The 14,852-nt window shown below is 45.5% G+C and overlaps 5 protein-coding genes across 5 annotated transcripts in view; all 5 read right to left on the bottom strand.

Annotated features, from left to right (window-relative positions):
* Window positions 1-939: 939 nt before the first annotated feature.
* Window positions 940-1,855, bottom strand: LOC131351362 (histone H2B). The gene has a single exon (XM_058386776.1). It carries the CDS (start codon window positions 1,395-1,397, stop codon window positions 1,023-1,025), a length of 375 nt encoding a protein of 124 aa, XP_058242759.1. The 5' UTR covers window positions 1,398-1,855; the 3' UTR covers window positions 940-1,022.
* A 137-nt stretch (window positions 1,856-1,992) lies between these two features.
* LOC131351364 (histone H4) lies at window positions 1,993-2,638 on the bottom strand. The gene has a single exon (XM_058386778.1). It carries the CDS (start codon window positions 2,600-2,602, stop codon window positions 2,291-2,293), a length of 312 nt encoding a protein of 103 aa, XP_058242761.1. The 5' UTR covers window positions 2,603-2,638; the 3' UTR covers window positions 1,993-2,290.
* A 4,994-nt stretch (window positions 2,639-7,632) lies between these two features.
* Window positions 7,633-8,374, bottom strand: LOC131351360 (histone H2A). The gene has a single exon (XM_058386773.1). It carries the CDS (start codon window positions 8,183-8,185, stop codon window positions 7,799-7,801), a length of 387 nt encoding a protein of 128 aa, XP_058242756.1. The 5' UTR covers window positions 8,186-8,374; the 3' UTR covers window positions 7,633-7,798.
* A 223-nt stretch (window positions 8,375-8,597) lies between these two features.
* On the bottom strand, window positions 8,598-10,162 carry LOC131351358 (nucleolar protein dao-5-like). Its single transcript, XM_058386771.1, has one exon. It carries the CDS (start codon window positions 10,018-10,020, stop codon window positions 8,728-8,730), a length of 1,293 nt encoding a protein of 430 aa, XP_058242754.1. The 5' UTR covers window positions 10,021-10,162; the 3' UTR covers window positions 8,598-8,727.
* Window positions 10,163-14,820: 4,658 nt separating this feature from the next.
* Window positions 14,821-14,852, bottom strand: part of pcnx1 (pecanex 1) — a 53,216-nt gene continuing 53,184 nt past the window's right edge. Inside the window, exon 18 of the mRNA XM_058385283.1 lies at window positions 14,821-14,849. Coding sequence (XP_058241266.1) covers window positions 14,821-14,849 — 29 coding nt within the window. The remainder of the gene's footprint in view (window positions 14,850-14,852) is intronic.

Here is a 14,852-nt window from a genome sequence, read left to right as displayed (position 1 = left end):
CACACTGTGCCACTCTAACCCTAACTCTGATCACACTACCAAAGTAATGCTATATTGAATCACTTTGTGCTTCTAGGGCCTAATTTTAATCACACTGTGCCACTCTAACCCTAACTCTGATCACACTGCCACTCTAACCCTAATTCTGATCACACTGCCACTCTAACCCTAATTCTGATCACACTGTGCCACTCTAACCCTAATTCTGATCACACTGTGCCGCTCTAACCCTTATTCTGATCACACTGTGCCATTCTAACCCTTATTCTGATCACACTGTGCCGCTCTAACCCTAATTCTGATCACACTGTGCCGCTCTAACCCTAATTCTGATCACACTGTGCCACTCTAACCCTAATTCTGATCACACTGTGCCACTCTAACCCTAACTCTGATCACACTGTGCCGCTCTAACCCTAATTCTGATCACACTGTGCCACTCTAACCCTAATTCTGATCACACTGTGCCGCTCTAACCCTAATTCTGATCACACTGCCACTGTAACCCTAATTCTGATCACACTGTGCCACTGTAACCCTAATTCTGATCACACTGCCACTGTAACCCTAATTCTGATCACACTGTGCCGCTCTAACCCTAATTCTGATCACACTGTGCCACTGTAATGCTATATTGAATCACTTTGTGCTGTGGTAGCACTTTGTAGAATTGCTTTGTTCGGCTATAACATTAATATGAATCACTGTGTGCTGCAATAAATCTTTTCCAAATCTGTCCAGCTCCTTTTCAACCACTTTGTGCTGTTATGACGCTACTGAGAGAATGAAAACACAGAACAGTAGTACAAACTGGACACACATCCCCCCCCCCGCTCAGTTACATCAGCGAAGCAAAAGCCGGCAATGAGCGCTGATCTCCATACCACCCCCACTCCCTGCGCGCGCGCACACACACACACACACACACACACACACACAGGAAGGAACTTGCACTTTTTATGAAAAAAGTGGGTGGCTCTTAAAAGAGCCTTTGGGTTAATAAGGACGGCGGGTCACGTGCTTTACTTCGAGCTGGTGTACTTAGTGACGGCCTTTGTGCCCTCGGACACGGCGTGCTTAGCCAGCTCGCCGGGAAGCAACAGGCGCACGGCGGTCTGGATCTCCCTAGAAGTGATGGTGGAGCGCTTGTTATAATGAGCCAGACGAGAAGACTCACCGGCGATGCGCTCGAAAATGTCGTTCACGAAGGAGTTCATGATACCCATGGCTTTAGAGGAGATGCCGGTGTCGGGGTGGACCTGCTTCAGGACCTTGTACACGTAGATAGCGTAGCTCTCCTTCCTGGACTTTCTGCGCTTCTTGCCTCCTTTGCCGGCCGTCTTGGTCACGGCTTTCTTAGATCCCTTCTTGGGCGCGGTCTTAGATGGTTCAGGCATGATGCTGCTACTCAAGCGATCTGCAAGAGAATGAGTAGCTCCCGCCTCGCGGCTGCTCTATTTACAGGCTGCCATTCCGATTATGCACAAGAGAAGACCTCTCTGTTATTGGCCAAAATACAAAACCTCCTCGCTCGGAGCGCCTGCTACCGCTCCTCCCACCCACTTACTCCGCCATGCTTTCTTCCCCTTCCCGCCGTTGTAGAATCAGAATCAGCTTTATTCCTTTTTCTGTCGTTTTAGAATCAGCTTTATTCCTCTTTCTGCCGTTTTAGAATAAGAATCAGCTTTATTCCTCTTTCTGCCGTTTTAGAATCAGAATCAGATTTATTCCTTTTTCTGCACTTTTAGAATCAGCTTTATTCCCCTTTCTGTTGTTTTAGAATCAGCTTAATTCGCCAAATGAGCGCAGAAACACAAAGAATTTGTTGTACTTTTGTGCATTATGAAAAAGAAAAAAAAAATCCTAACGCTTGTACCACCAGGCCTTTACAATATCTATATCTATATCTATATATATCTATATCTATATATATATATATATATATATATATATATCTATCTATCTATCTATATATATATATATATCCCAGCGGTAGTAGTGTATATAGATAGGGATGTGTGTAAAATGCATGTAAAAGCCTGGTGGTACAAGCATTAGGATTTTTTATACACACATTATTATATATATAAAATATATATATAAAAAAAGAGCGGGGGGAGAAATGTTGACGCACACGCTGTAAAGATCATTCATCATTTTCAAAGAGAGAGAGAGAAAAAAAAAAGAAGTTATTTTTCCTTACAGGCAGTAAACAAGAAACAGCTCTTTCGGGATATTTGGGTGGCTCTTAAAAGAGCCGTTGTGTTCGCGTTGTTCGGTGTTGAAGCGTTTAGCCGCCGAAGCCGTACAGAGTGCGTCCCTGGCGTTTCAGGGCGTACACCACATCCATGGCGGTGACGGTCTTTCTCTTGGCGTGCTCGGTGTATGTGACGGCGTCACGGATCACGTTCTCCAAGAACACCTTCAGCACACCGCGAGTCTCCTCGTAGATCAGGCCGGAAATACGTTTTACACCACCACGGCGGGCCAGACGGCGAATAGCCGGCTTGGTGATCCCCTGGATGTTGTCGCGAAGGACCTTACGGTGACGCTTTGCGCCCCCCTTGCCGAGTCCCTTACCGCCTTTGCCTCTACCAGACATCGTGCTGCTCTCTCGAAATAAAGCTGCTCAGTGAGATTCACCGCCCAGCGGCCACATATTTATCCGCAATCTCCAGGACCGAGGTGAGAACAGGCGAGAAGGCGGGCCTAACACCAACGGTCACACTATAGAACACGCTCATAAAGAAAGCGAACACCACAGCTTTGAACCCACTAGCGACTTTTTCTACCTCATCCTCTACATACACACAAAAAACATCCTTATCATCCTCATCATATACTGGTAGTAGTAGTAGTAGTAGAATCTAACCCAAGATATGTAAAGCTATGGACTGTGATTCGGGGACAGCTGTGTGCCAGCTCAGAATTCGAAAAACAAGATGCTAAATGGTTTTCAATCACTGTTTCCTGCCATATTCCAACAAATTGCGAACCAATTAAAAAAGATTTCGAATTGAAGACAACACAGAAATGAACTAGTTTCCTAAAGTTTGTCGTGACATCTTTGATGTTGTCTTGACAAAGCAAGTAGTCGTAACATGCTTTTAGAAGGTGTGTGGATAGACAGGTCGCTAACACTTTTGCTGGCGAGCGGACAGAACAGATGCCAGTGCATCTGGAGGCTAGTGAAGAGATAGGATGACAATAATTTGGAGGCGACTGGATACGTCACTAGATACGCGTCACGCAGTTCCCCACACTGTGCTGAGCGTTTTGATACGTATCGTGTATGTAGTGCTAATTTTGCCATTTCGCATAATTTTGTGCCTGACGTGCACGTGACCTCACCAGAACACACGTCACGTTTTGACATGTCACATGTGTATGTTGCTGTAAGTTTGCAGTCCAGTTGTGTTTTTTTTTGGGGGGGGGGGGTGTAGGTTAGCGCGCACGTGACGTCATCAGAAAACACGTCACGCAGTTCTCCTAATTGTGCTGAGCGTTTTGACATGTCACAAGGGGGGGGCGGTTAGCGCGCACGTGACGTCATCACCATGTGGTCATCATCAGTGGTCACGGAACCCAGTTCCCCTTATTTACTGAGCGTATGGGCTTGAGCCCCGATTGATTTTAATCTAGTCCCGAAGGTTTTATCCCGAATTTTGCCACCGGAGTGTAGAGGAATTAAGTAAATGTTGATTGTTTTAGTTGAGCGCTGTTTGCCGTTTACTGTACGACATCTCTCTCCACACACACACACACACACACACACACACACACACACACCGATTGGTGTATAACGCCAACATACCGCGAGAGTGTGCGCTCGAATATGCTCTAGAACCGCTCTCGCGATACTTTAATGTCCTACACATATCGGGCTGCACAGCGCCGCTTTAAGTCGAACACACGAACACACACACACACACACACACACACACACACACACACACACACATACCTTACAGCCCTTAAGCGCGACAGCAATAAAAAAACACACACAACAATGTTATTATTCCGATAACAGCCTAACTTCTCATTTTTCATTTTAACACAGTTGATAAAAGTCGGCTAACAAATGTATGTTGTGTCAAAAAGGAGGCCCACTGTCTTTGATTCTGAAAACCCCGGACATATAGAAGCCTTTTGAATAGTATTCCATACCCCAGACGTACAATAGACGTAAATAAACCTAAAGATAAGCGCTAAGACATTACAGTCTGAACATCACGACTTTCTATTATACAACTAGTGCAGTATTTAAGCTAAAATACATACACGGCTTAGGCGAACAATGGGCCAGAACAGACTCCATCATTCGGCTGTTCTGTCAGTTGAAAAAGGAATTCTCAGCACTATAAATACTAGTATGGTTATTGACCGTTTTGCTCAAGTCAAGTCTCAGAGATACTCTCTGATGATTCCACCCTCAGAAAAATAGGATAGAAAAGTCACCAAGAGCATGAAGTAGACAAGATGAGACACAGATGAGAGAATGAGAGAACAATAAGAGAAGAGGCCATAAAAAAAATAAATAAATAAAAATAATACATACAGTGGTGCCAGCATGAATGAGGAATAAAATAAGAGGTGCAAGTATAATATAGATCATTGTAAAGTAATGAGGATAATAAAAAAGTGCTCCACACACAAGCTGTGAAAGGGATGATATTGCATGGCATACCTGTGTGAGAGAAAAAAAGGAATGAATTTATGAACTCCTTCTTAGTAGCAAGGCTCTGAAATGATGGGAGGAGTCAGAAAAAAGATGGGACTAAATGAAATTTTAGAAAGTTGCGTACTATTTGTGTTTATTATTAAACAATATCATATAAAAATGCTCTTGCGAAACGTGTTATTCTGGCTAACACTCCCTCCCTAATTAGCCCCCGATGGCTTCAAATCCTGAAAACGCTCCTGACTCTGCATCTGTGAGGTTTTTTTCCCCATTCTAAAATTCCGTCAATGGGATTTTCGAGTTTCCTCTACGGGAAAACTGAAAGTCCGATCAGTTGTAAAGTTTAGCGCTTCATCAGCCCCGACAGACTGAAGGAGCCGGCCGAGTTTGGTGTTGATAGCTCAAAAGCCTGCCGAGTTATAAACCTAGAAACACAGAGAGAATGAGGAGGAGCTTCTTCCCGCAGGCCATTCGGGCCCTCAACCAGAATACCTAGAACCTGGACTTTCTAGACTTAACCCACACATAAACATTACATTCTACCTCAGCTGATTGTTGCACACACACAATAATTGCACTACTCGTATACTCTGCACTACTCTGCACACACAATAACCGCACTCACTGCATACTTTTGTGTGCATACTGCATCGACACTTTACTGTGAAAATTGGTATTTGTACAATAGATATTGTTATTCCTTTTAAAATTCAACATTTATATTTCCCTTATATGTATGTATGTATGTATATATATATATAATATATATATATATATTATATTTATCTTATGTATGCACATTGCACATACCGTATTTATTGTCATTACATTTATATTCATATTTGTTTTCTTTTTCTTTTATCTACATACATGTATATACTATATAGTATATATTATAGATGTTTATACATATATATTATTTATATATATTGTTTTATAAATATAATATAATATTACAATATCATATTATTATATTATATATTATTATTATTTATATTATATAATATAATATATATATATCTGATACACAAATTGGCTTTACATAACTATTGGTGTTTCTCATATATATATATATATATAATTAATTATTAGCTATATCCCTATACTTTTCTTGTCCACGCACTTTATATTCTTCCTTCAAATGTAGGACAGTCGTAAAAAGCATGTCAATACATGTCGGACTGTGTATGATTTCGTATTTGACAAATGAAATTTGAATTTAAAATGTCAATATATCTTATTGAACTGTAATATAAATATAATACGTTGTAATTATTTAATCTATTGCTCTTTATAAGAATAAGAATAGAATAATATGATTGATAGCAGTAGTAATATTCTTAAACGCGACAAACATCACTGAAAAAAACAACTACTACTAATAGAAATTTGTAAGCTGTGTATAACGTGCACTTCCTAGATTTGGCCACAAGATGGCAGGCAAGCTCCATTTACAACACCATTATTCTTTGTTTTTTATTTATCCTAATAATTATCATATTTAAAGTATTCTTCTTATTCTCATTTTGTAACAAACATAGAGAAGCATAAAAAAACCCCTTCTCCAAGTATTTATCCCTTTTTAGCTATTTACTACGAATATCATTTGTTGGGAAAGTGAACCTGCTAAATTTGGCCACAAGATGGCAGTCAAGATCCATCCAGAACAACACGCAGCGCAGGATGAGAATGAGAATCAGAAAAAGAATCAGAATCAGTGTCATAGCGAAGTACTGTGGGTTTTACACGTAAAAAAAAAGTATAAACATGAAAATATTAAGTGAAATATTATATATATACACACATAATGTGTATATACACACATTTTATAGATAGATAGATAGATAGATAGATAGATAGATAGATAGATAGATATATACACACACACACACACACAGCTCTCACGTTCACAGACATATTTAAAATGTATAGAAGACGCACACAAAAGTCAAAAAGATATGAAGAACCGCTCATTTTTCGGAGATAATGTGGTGGCTCTTAAAAGAGCCTTTGTGTATATTATCAGACGGAAACGTCGTTTAAGCGCGCTCTCCGCGAATACGGCGGGCCAGCTGAATGTCCTTGGGCATGATGGTCACTCTCTTGGCGTGGATGGCGCACAGGTTGGTGTCTTCGAACAGGCCGACCAGGTATGCCTCGCTAGCCTCCTGCAAGGCCATGACGGCCGAGCTCTGGAAACGCAGATCGGTCTTGAAGTCCTGAGCGATTTCTCTCACCAGACGCTGGAAGGGCAGCTTGCGGATAAGCAGCTCGGTGGACTTCTGATAACGGCGGATCTCCCTCAGAGCCACGGTGCCGGGCCTGTAACGGTGAGGCTTCTTCACGCCGCCGGTTGCCGGGGCGCTCTTGCGGGCAGCCTTTGTGGCGAGCTGCTTCCTGGGCGCCTTGCCACCAGTGGATTTACGGGCGGTCTGCTTGGTTCTTGCCATAGCGTCGAGCTCTGCGCTTCACGGATGAAAAACAGAATAAACGGCGTCAGCGAACGCCGGCTTTTTAAGCCCGAACGCCGCCCTGCTCTCTTTGGGCGCCTTCAGAGCACTCGCCTGACATTGGCTACAACGCGTTACGTCACCTTACAGCTCGTGGATGGCTGATTGGGTCGTCTTCTTCCACTGACACGGTTTGAAGCTCACAGTGCCCGCCCCTCTTCTACTCGCAGAAGCGCAGCGCTTTTGTTCACTCCCAGCACAAACTGTGTCTACTAATCACACTCATATTTCATTTAGCCAGCAATCTAGTTCACTATTACTGCTATTATCATTATTATTATTATTATTACTACTACTAGTCATCATTGGTCCCTAAACACCAACCATCTTTCATTCAGCCAGCACTCTAATTCACTATTACTGCTATTATTATTATTATTATTATTAGTAGTAGTAGTAGTAGTACTGTCATCAGTGATCAGCAGATTTTAATGTGCCCAACCTTATTTTAACAGAGCTGCCTTTATAATCAGACACTAGTGGAAAAGAAAAAAAAAATGAAAAAAATAACCGGAATCAAATTGCACTTTTTGAGTAGAAGTGGGTGGCTCTTAAAAGAGCCTTTTTTTTTTTTGTCAAACACTGAGAAACGCGGTGTTGGGCCACTTTACTTGGTCTTGACGGCCTTCTCGGTTTTCTTGGGCAGCAGCACGGCCTGAATGTTGGGCAGTACACCTCCCTGAGCGATGGTCACTCCGCCAAGCAATTTGTTCAACTCCTCATCGTTACGCACGGCGAGCTGCAGATGGCGGGGGATGATACGGGTCTTCTTGTTGTCGCGGGCGGCGTTGCCAGCCAACTCCAAGATCTCAGCAGTCAGATACTCGAGCACGGCTGCCAAATAGACCGGAGCGCCGGCACCGACGCGCTCGGCATAGTTACCTTTACGCAGAAGCCTGTGCACACGGCCAACGGGGAACTGCAGGCCGGCCCTGGATGATCGGGTCTTGGCCTTAGCCCTAGCTTTGCCGCCGGTTTTTCCTCGTCCACTCATCTTGTAGCTCAGATACGTTCAAAGAACAATTCTGAAATAGTAGCGCTGCTTCCAGAGCCCTCTGTGATATAGCCAACACGGCCCCTCTCTTATTGGCTAAGATTCTTCTGACGCTAAAACCAATCAGAAACACTCCCTTCTCGTGTGTATGCGGGCGCGCGCGCGCGTGCGTGTGTCTGTGCGTGTGTGTGTGAGAGAGAGAGAGAGAAATATGAATGAATCGAGTAGTCATACAAATGTACAGGAATCTAAATCCTAAATTCTAATATGTAAACATGTAAATCCCCCCCCATTCCGCGATGTGGAAGCACTATTCTAGAAGCACTGTCATACGTTCGAGAAGCACTGTCGGAGAATCGATTCCCCTTACGTCATCATGCAGACTTTTTTTTTGTTTATCATTATTATTATTATTATTATTATTATTTCTTTTTTTTTTTATCGTGAAAGATTAGGGAACACAGCTCTTTAAATGAAAAGATGGGTGGCTCTTAAAAGAGCCGTTTGAGGAGAAACAAAAAACATGACATAAACGAACACGTTTACTTCTTCTTGGGAGCTGCCTTTTTGGCCTTCGCCGCTTTGGGCTTGGCGGTCTTGGGCTTGACAGCCTTTGCTTTCTTGGGGCTCTTGGCTGCCTTCTTGGGGGTCGCCGGCTTTTTGGCCTTCTTGGGGCTCTTGGTGGCTTTCTTGGCGGTAGCGGCGGCGGCGGGCTTCTTCGGCTTCTTGGGAGACTTCTTGGCGGCGGGTTTCTTGGCCGCGACCTTCTTGGGCTTCTTTGCCGCGGCGGGCTTTTTGGCGGCCGCCTTTTTCGCTTTGGGTGCGGCTTTCTTAGCGGGCTTCTTGGCCTCGGTCTGCTTCTTGTTCAGCTTGAAAGAGCCGGACGCGCCGGTGCCTTTGGTCTGCACCAGAATGCCTTTCGTCACGAGACCCTTGACGGCGAGCTTGACGCGGGAGTTGTTCTTCTCCACGTCGTATCCGCCGGCTGCTAAGGCTTTCTTCAGGGCGGCAAGAGACACGCCGGTCCTCTCCTTGGACGAGGAAACCGCTTTGACGATGAGCTCGCCGACGCTAGGACCTGCTTTCTTTGCCCTCGAAGCTGCCTTCTTCTTGGGCGCTTTAGCCGGTGCGGCGGCGGGTGCGGGAGCGACTTCGGCCATCTCTCTCTCTCTCTCTCTCTTTCTCTCTGGGAGCGAAAAGTAGAATGAATAAGCGAGCGCGACGCAGTACGCTGTGTAACACAGGAACCTCCCTGCCCTCGGCCGGGGGGCTGGACTTAAAAGCAAGTATGAGAACGTTGTAGAGTCAACCCGCGCGCCGCTGAATGACTGCGCTTCCGTGACACACGGGCAAGTGTGTTTTCTCATGGCGTTTCCCGGCGAAAATACGACGCCGTGGACAAGATCCCGAGCGTTCAAGCAGACGTCTGGCGAGAAGGGACTGTCTCCTATTTCCCGCGGCCCGGCGCGAGCAGCTAGCGTGCAGCAATGTCGCGCAGCGAGCACAAACGCGCACGGCGCGCCCGGCGCTCTCGCCGGCGGGCAGCGCATTTGGCGCGATGTGGCGTGTAAAAACGTGTGTAGGAACGGCGCGGGCCTTTGAAGTCGCGTGTGCCTCGTTGCGTGAGAGCCTCGTGAATGACCTTGACGTGTTTGCAGCGGCCGAGTGTTGCGTATGCTATCTGAAACGGAGCCCCGTTTGGGCTGTGTAAAGCACAGGGCCAGAGTGTGAGAAAGAGTGAGAGAGAGAGCTGCGTGTGCGTGCGTGGCCATGGGCGTGCGTGCGTGCCGGCTGTGTGGCTCGTCCCGCAGCGCGACTCCCAACGTCTTTGTCATCGTCTGGTCTTCGGCACTCGGCCTGGCGCCGGCACTCGGCCTGGCGCTCCTCGTGCGCGGCCCTCTCCTCTAGTAGTCCCGCCGCGCGGGGCGTGCCTCGTCGAGGCCCAAACGACGCGCACCTCCACCTCGTTAGCTCTGGCCGTCTCCACCCCTCCGCCTTGACCCGAAATTTCGGTGTAGGCCCCGGGCCTGGCCCTACCGTGACCCCGACGACGGCGTTTGGCGCGTCCCTGTTGCGGCCTTGTGTCCGTCTCGTTCCACCCCGCTCTGACCCCAGTTCTGAACACACTGTGACACCCTAACCCTAATTCTGATCACACTGTGCCGCTCTAACCCTAATTCTGATCACACTGTGCCGCTCTAACCCTAATTCTGTTCACACTGTGCCGCTCTGACCCTAACTCTGATCACACTGCCACTGTAACCCTAACTCTGATCACACTACCACTGTAACCCTAACTCTGATCACACTACCACTGTAACCCTAACTCTGATCACACTGCCACTGTAATCCTATATTGAATCACTTTGTGCTTCTAGGGCCTAATTTGAATCACACTGTGCCGCTCTAACCCTAATTCTGATCACACTGTGCCACTCTAACCCTAATTCTGATCACACTGTGCCGCTCTAACCCTAACTCTGATCACACTGCCACTGTAATCCTATATTGAATCACTTTGTGCTTCTAGGGCCTAATTTTAATCACACTACCACTCTAACCCTAATTCTGATCACACTGTGCCGCTCTAACCCTAACTCTGATCACACTGCCACTGTAATCCTATATTGAATCACTTTGTGCTTCTAGGGCCTAATTTTAATCACACTACCACTCTAACCCTAATTCTGATCACACTGCCACTCTAACCCTAATTCTGATCACACTGTGCCACTCTAACCCTAATTCTGATCACACTGTGCCACTCTAACCCTAACTCTGATCACACTGTGCCACTCTAACCCTAACTCTGATCACACTGTGCCACTCTAACCCTAATTCTGATCACACTGTGCCGCTCTAACCCTAATTCTGATCACACTGCCACTCTAACCCTAATTCTGATCACACTGTGCCACTCTAACCCTAACTCTGATCACACTGCCACTCTAACCCTAACTCTGATCACACTGTGCCACTCTAACCCTAACTCTGATCACACTGTGCCACTCTAACCCTAACTCTGATCACACTGTGCCACTCTAACCCTAACTCTGATCACACTGTGCCACTGTAACCCTAACTCTGATCACACTACCAAAGTAATGCTATATTGAATCACTTTGTGCTTCTAGGGCCTAATTTTAATCACACTGTGCCACTCTAACCCTAATTCTGATCACACTGCCACTCTAACCCTAATTCTGATCACACTGCCACTCTAACCCTAATTCTGATCACACTGCCACTCTAACCCTAATTCTGATCACACTGTGCCACTCTAACCCTAACTCTGATCACACTGTGCCACTCTAACCCTAACTCTGATCACACTGTGCCACTCTAACCCTAACTCTGATCACACTACCACTGTAATGCTATATTGAATCACTTTGTGCTTCTAGGGCCTAATTTTAATCACACTGTGCCGCTCTAACCCTAATTCTGATCACACTGTGCCACTCTAACCCTAATTCTGATCACACTGTGCCGCTCTAACCCTAACTCTGATCACACTGTGCCGCTCTAACCCTAATTCTGATCACACTGTGCCACTCTAACCCTAATTCTGATCACACTGTGCCGCTCTAACCCTAACTCTGATCACACTGCCACTGTAATCCTATATTGAATCACTTTGTGCTTCTAGGGCCTAATTTTAATCACACTACCACTCTAACCCTAATTCTGATCACACTGCCACTCTAACCCTAATTCTGATCACACTGTGCCGCTCTAACCCTAATTCTGATCACACTGTGCCACTCTAACCCTAACTCTGATCACACTGTGCCACTCTAACCCTAATTCTGATCACACTACCACTGTAACCCTAACTCTGATCACACTACCACTGTAATGCTATATTGAATCACTTTGTGCTTCTAGGGCCTAATTTTAATCACACTGCCACTCTAACCCTAATTCTGATCACACTACTACTCTAACCCTAATTCTGATCACACTACTACTCTAACCCTAATTCTGATCACACTGTGCCACTCTAACCCTAACTCTGATCACACTGTGCCACTCTAACCCTAACTCTGATCACACTGTGCCACTCTAACCCTAACTCTGATCACACTGTGCCACTCTAACCCTAACTCTGATCACACTGTGCCACTCTAACCCTAACTCTGATCACACTACCACTGTAATGCTATATTGAATCACTTTGTGCTTCTAGGGCCTAATTTTAATCACACTGTGCCGCTCTAACCCTAATTCTGATCACACTGTGCCACTCTAACCCTAATTCTGATCACACTGTGCCACTCTAACCCTAACTCTGATCACACTGTGCCACTGTAACCCTAACTCTGATCACACTACCACTGTAATGCTATATTGAATCACTTTGTGCTTCTAGGGCCTAATTTTAATCACACTGTGCCGCTCTAACCCTAATTCTGATCACACTGTGCCACTCTAACCCTAATTCTGATCACACTGCCACTCTAACCCTAATTCTGATCACACTGTGCCACTCTAACCCTAATTCTGATCACACTGTGCCACTCTAACCCTAATTCTGATCACACTGCCACTCTAACCCTAATTCTGATCACACTGTGCCACTCTAACCCTAATTCTGATCACACTGTGCCGCTCTAACCCTAATTCTGATCACACTGTGCCGCTCTAACCCTAATTCTGATCACACTGTGCCACTCTAACCCTAATTCTGATCACACTGCCACTCTAACCCTAATTCTGATCACACTGTGCCACTCTAACCCTAATTCTGATCACACTGTGCCACTCTAACCCTAATTCTGATCACACTGCCACTCTAACCCTAATTCTGATCACACTGCCACTCTAACCCTTATTCTGATCACATTGTGCCGCTCTAACCCTAATTCTGATCACACTGCCACTCTAACCCTTATTCTGATCACACTGTGCCACTCTAACCCTAATTCTGATCACACTGTGCCACTCTAACCCTAATTCTGATCACACTGTGCCACTCTAACCCTAATTCTGATCACACTGTGCCGCTCTAACCCTAATTCTGATCACACTGTGCCGCTCTAACCCTAATTCTGATCACACTGTGCCGCTCTAACCCTAATTCTGATCACACTGTGCCGCTCTAACCCTAATTCTGATCACACTGTGCCGCTCTAACCCTAATTCTGATCACACTGTGCCACTGTAACCCTAATTCTGATCACACTGTGCCGCTCTAACCCTAATTCTGATCACACTGTGCCACTCTAACCCTAATTCTGATCACACTGTGCCACTCTAACCCTAATTCTGATCACACTGTGCCACTCTAACCCTAACTCTGATCACACTACCACTGTAATCCTATATTGAATCACATTGTGCTTCTAGGGCCTAATTTTAATCACACTGTGCCACTCTAACCCTAATTCTGATCACACTGCCACTGTAACCCTAACTCTGATCACACTGTGCCGCTCTAACCCTAATTCTGATCACACTGTGCCGCTCTAACCCTAATTCTGATCACACTGTGCCACTCTAACCCTAACTCTGATCACACTGTGCCACTCTAACCCTAATTCTGATCACACTGTGCCGCTCTAACCCTAATTCTGATCACACTGTGCCACTGTAACCCTAATTCTGATCACACTGTGCCACTCTAACCCTAATTCTGATCACACTGCCACTCTAACCCTAATTCTGATCACACTGTGCCGCTCTAACCCTAATTCTGATCACACTGTGCCACTGTAACCCTAATTCTGATCACACTGTGCCACTGTAACCCTAATTCTGATCACACTGTGCCACTCTAACCCTAATTCTGATCACACTGCCACTCTAACCCTAATTCTGATCACACTGTGCCGCTCTAACCCTAATTCTGATCACACTGTGCCACTCTAACCCTAATTCTGATCACACTGCCACTGTAACCCTAATTCTGATCACACTGTGCCACTGTAACCCTAACTCTGATCACACTGTGCCACTCTAACCCTAACTCTGATCACACTACCACTGTAATGCTATATTGAATCACTTTGTGCTTCTAGGGCCTAATTTTAATCACACTGCCACTCTAACCCTAATTCTGATCACACTGTGCCACTCTAACCCTAATTCTGATCACACTGTGCCACTCTAACCCTAACTCTGATCACACTGTGCCACTCTAACCCTAACTCTGATCACACTGTGCCACTCTAACCCTAACTCTGATCACACTGTGCCACTCTAACCCTAACTCTGATCACACTGTGCCACTCTAACCCTAATTCTGATCACACTGTGCCGCTCTAACCCTAATTCTGATCACACTGCCACTGTAACCCTAATTCTGATCACACTGTGCCACTCTAACCCTAATTCTGATCACACTGCCACTCTAACCCTAATTCTGATCACACTGTGCCACTCTAACCCTAATTCTGATCACACTGTGCCACTCTAACCCTAATTCTGATCACACTGTGCCACTCTAACCCTAATTCTGATCACACTGTGCCGCTCTAACCCTAATTCTGATCACACTGTGCCACTCTAACCCTAATTCTGATCACACTGTGCCACTCTAACCCTAATTCTGATCACACTGTGCCACTCTAACCCTAATTCTGATCACACTGTGCCACTGTAACCCTAATTCTGATCACACTGCCACTGTAACCCTAATTCTGATCACACTGACACTGTAACCCTA

The sequence above is a fragment of the Hemibagrus wyckioides genome, linkage group LG03 (assembly GCF_019097595.1).
Source record: "Hemibagrus wyckioides isolate EC202008001 linkage group LG03, SWU_Hwy_1.0, whole genome shotgun sequence".
Lineage (NCBI taxonomy): Eukaryota > Metazoa > Chordata > Actinopteri > Siluriformes > Bagridae > Hemibagrus > Hemibagrus wyckioides.
This window is presented reverse-complemented; position numbering and strand designations above follow the sequence as displayed.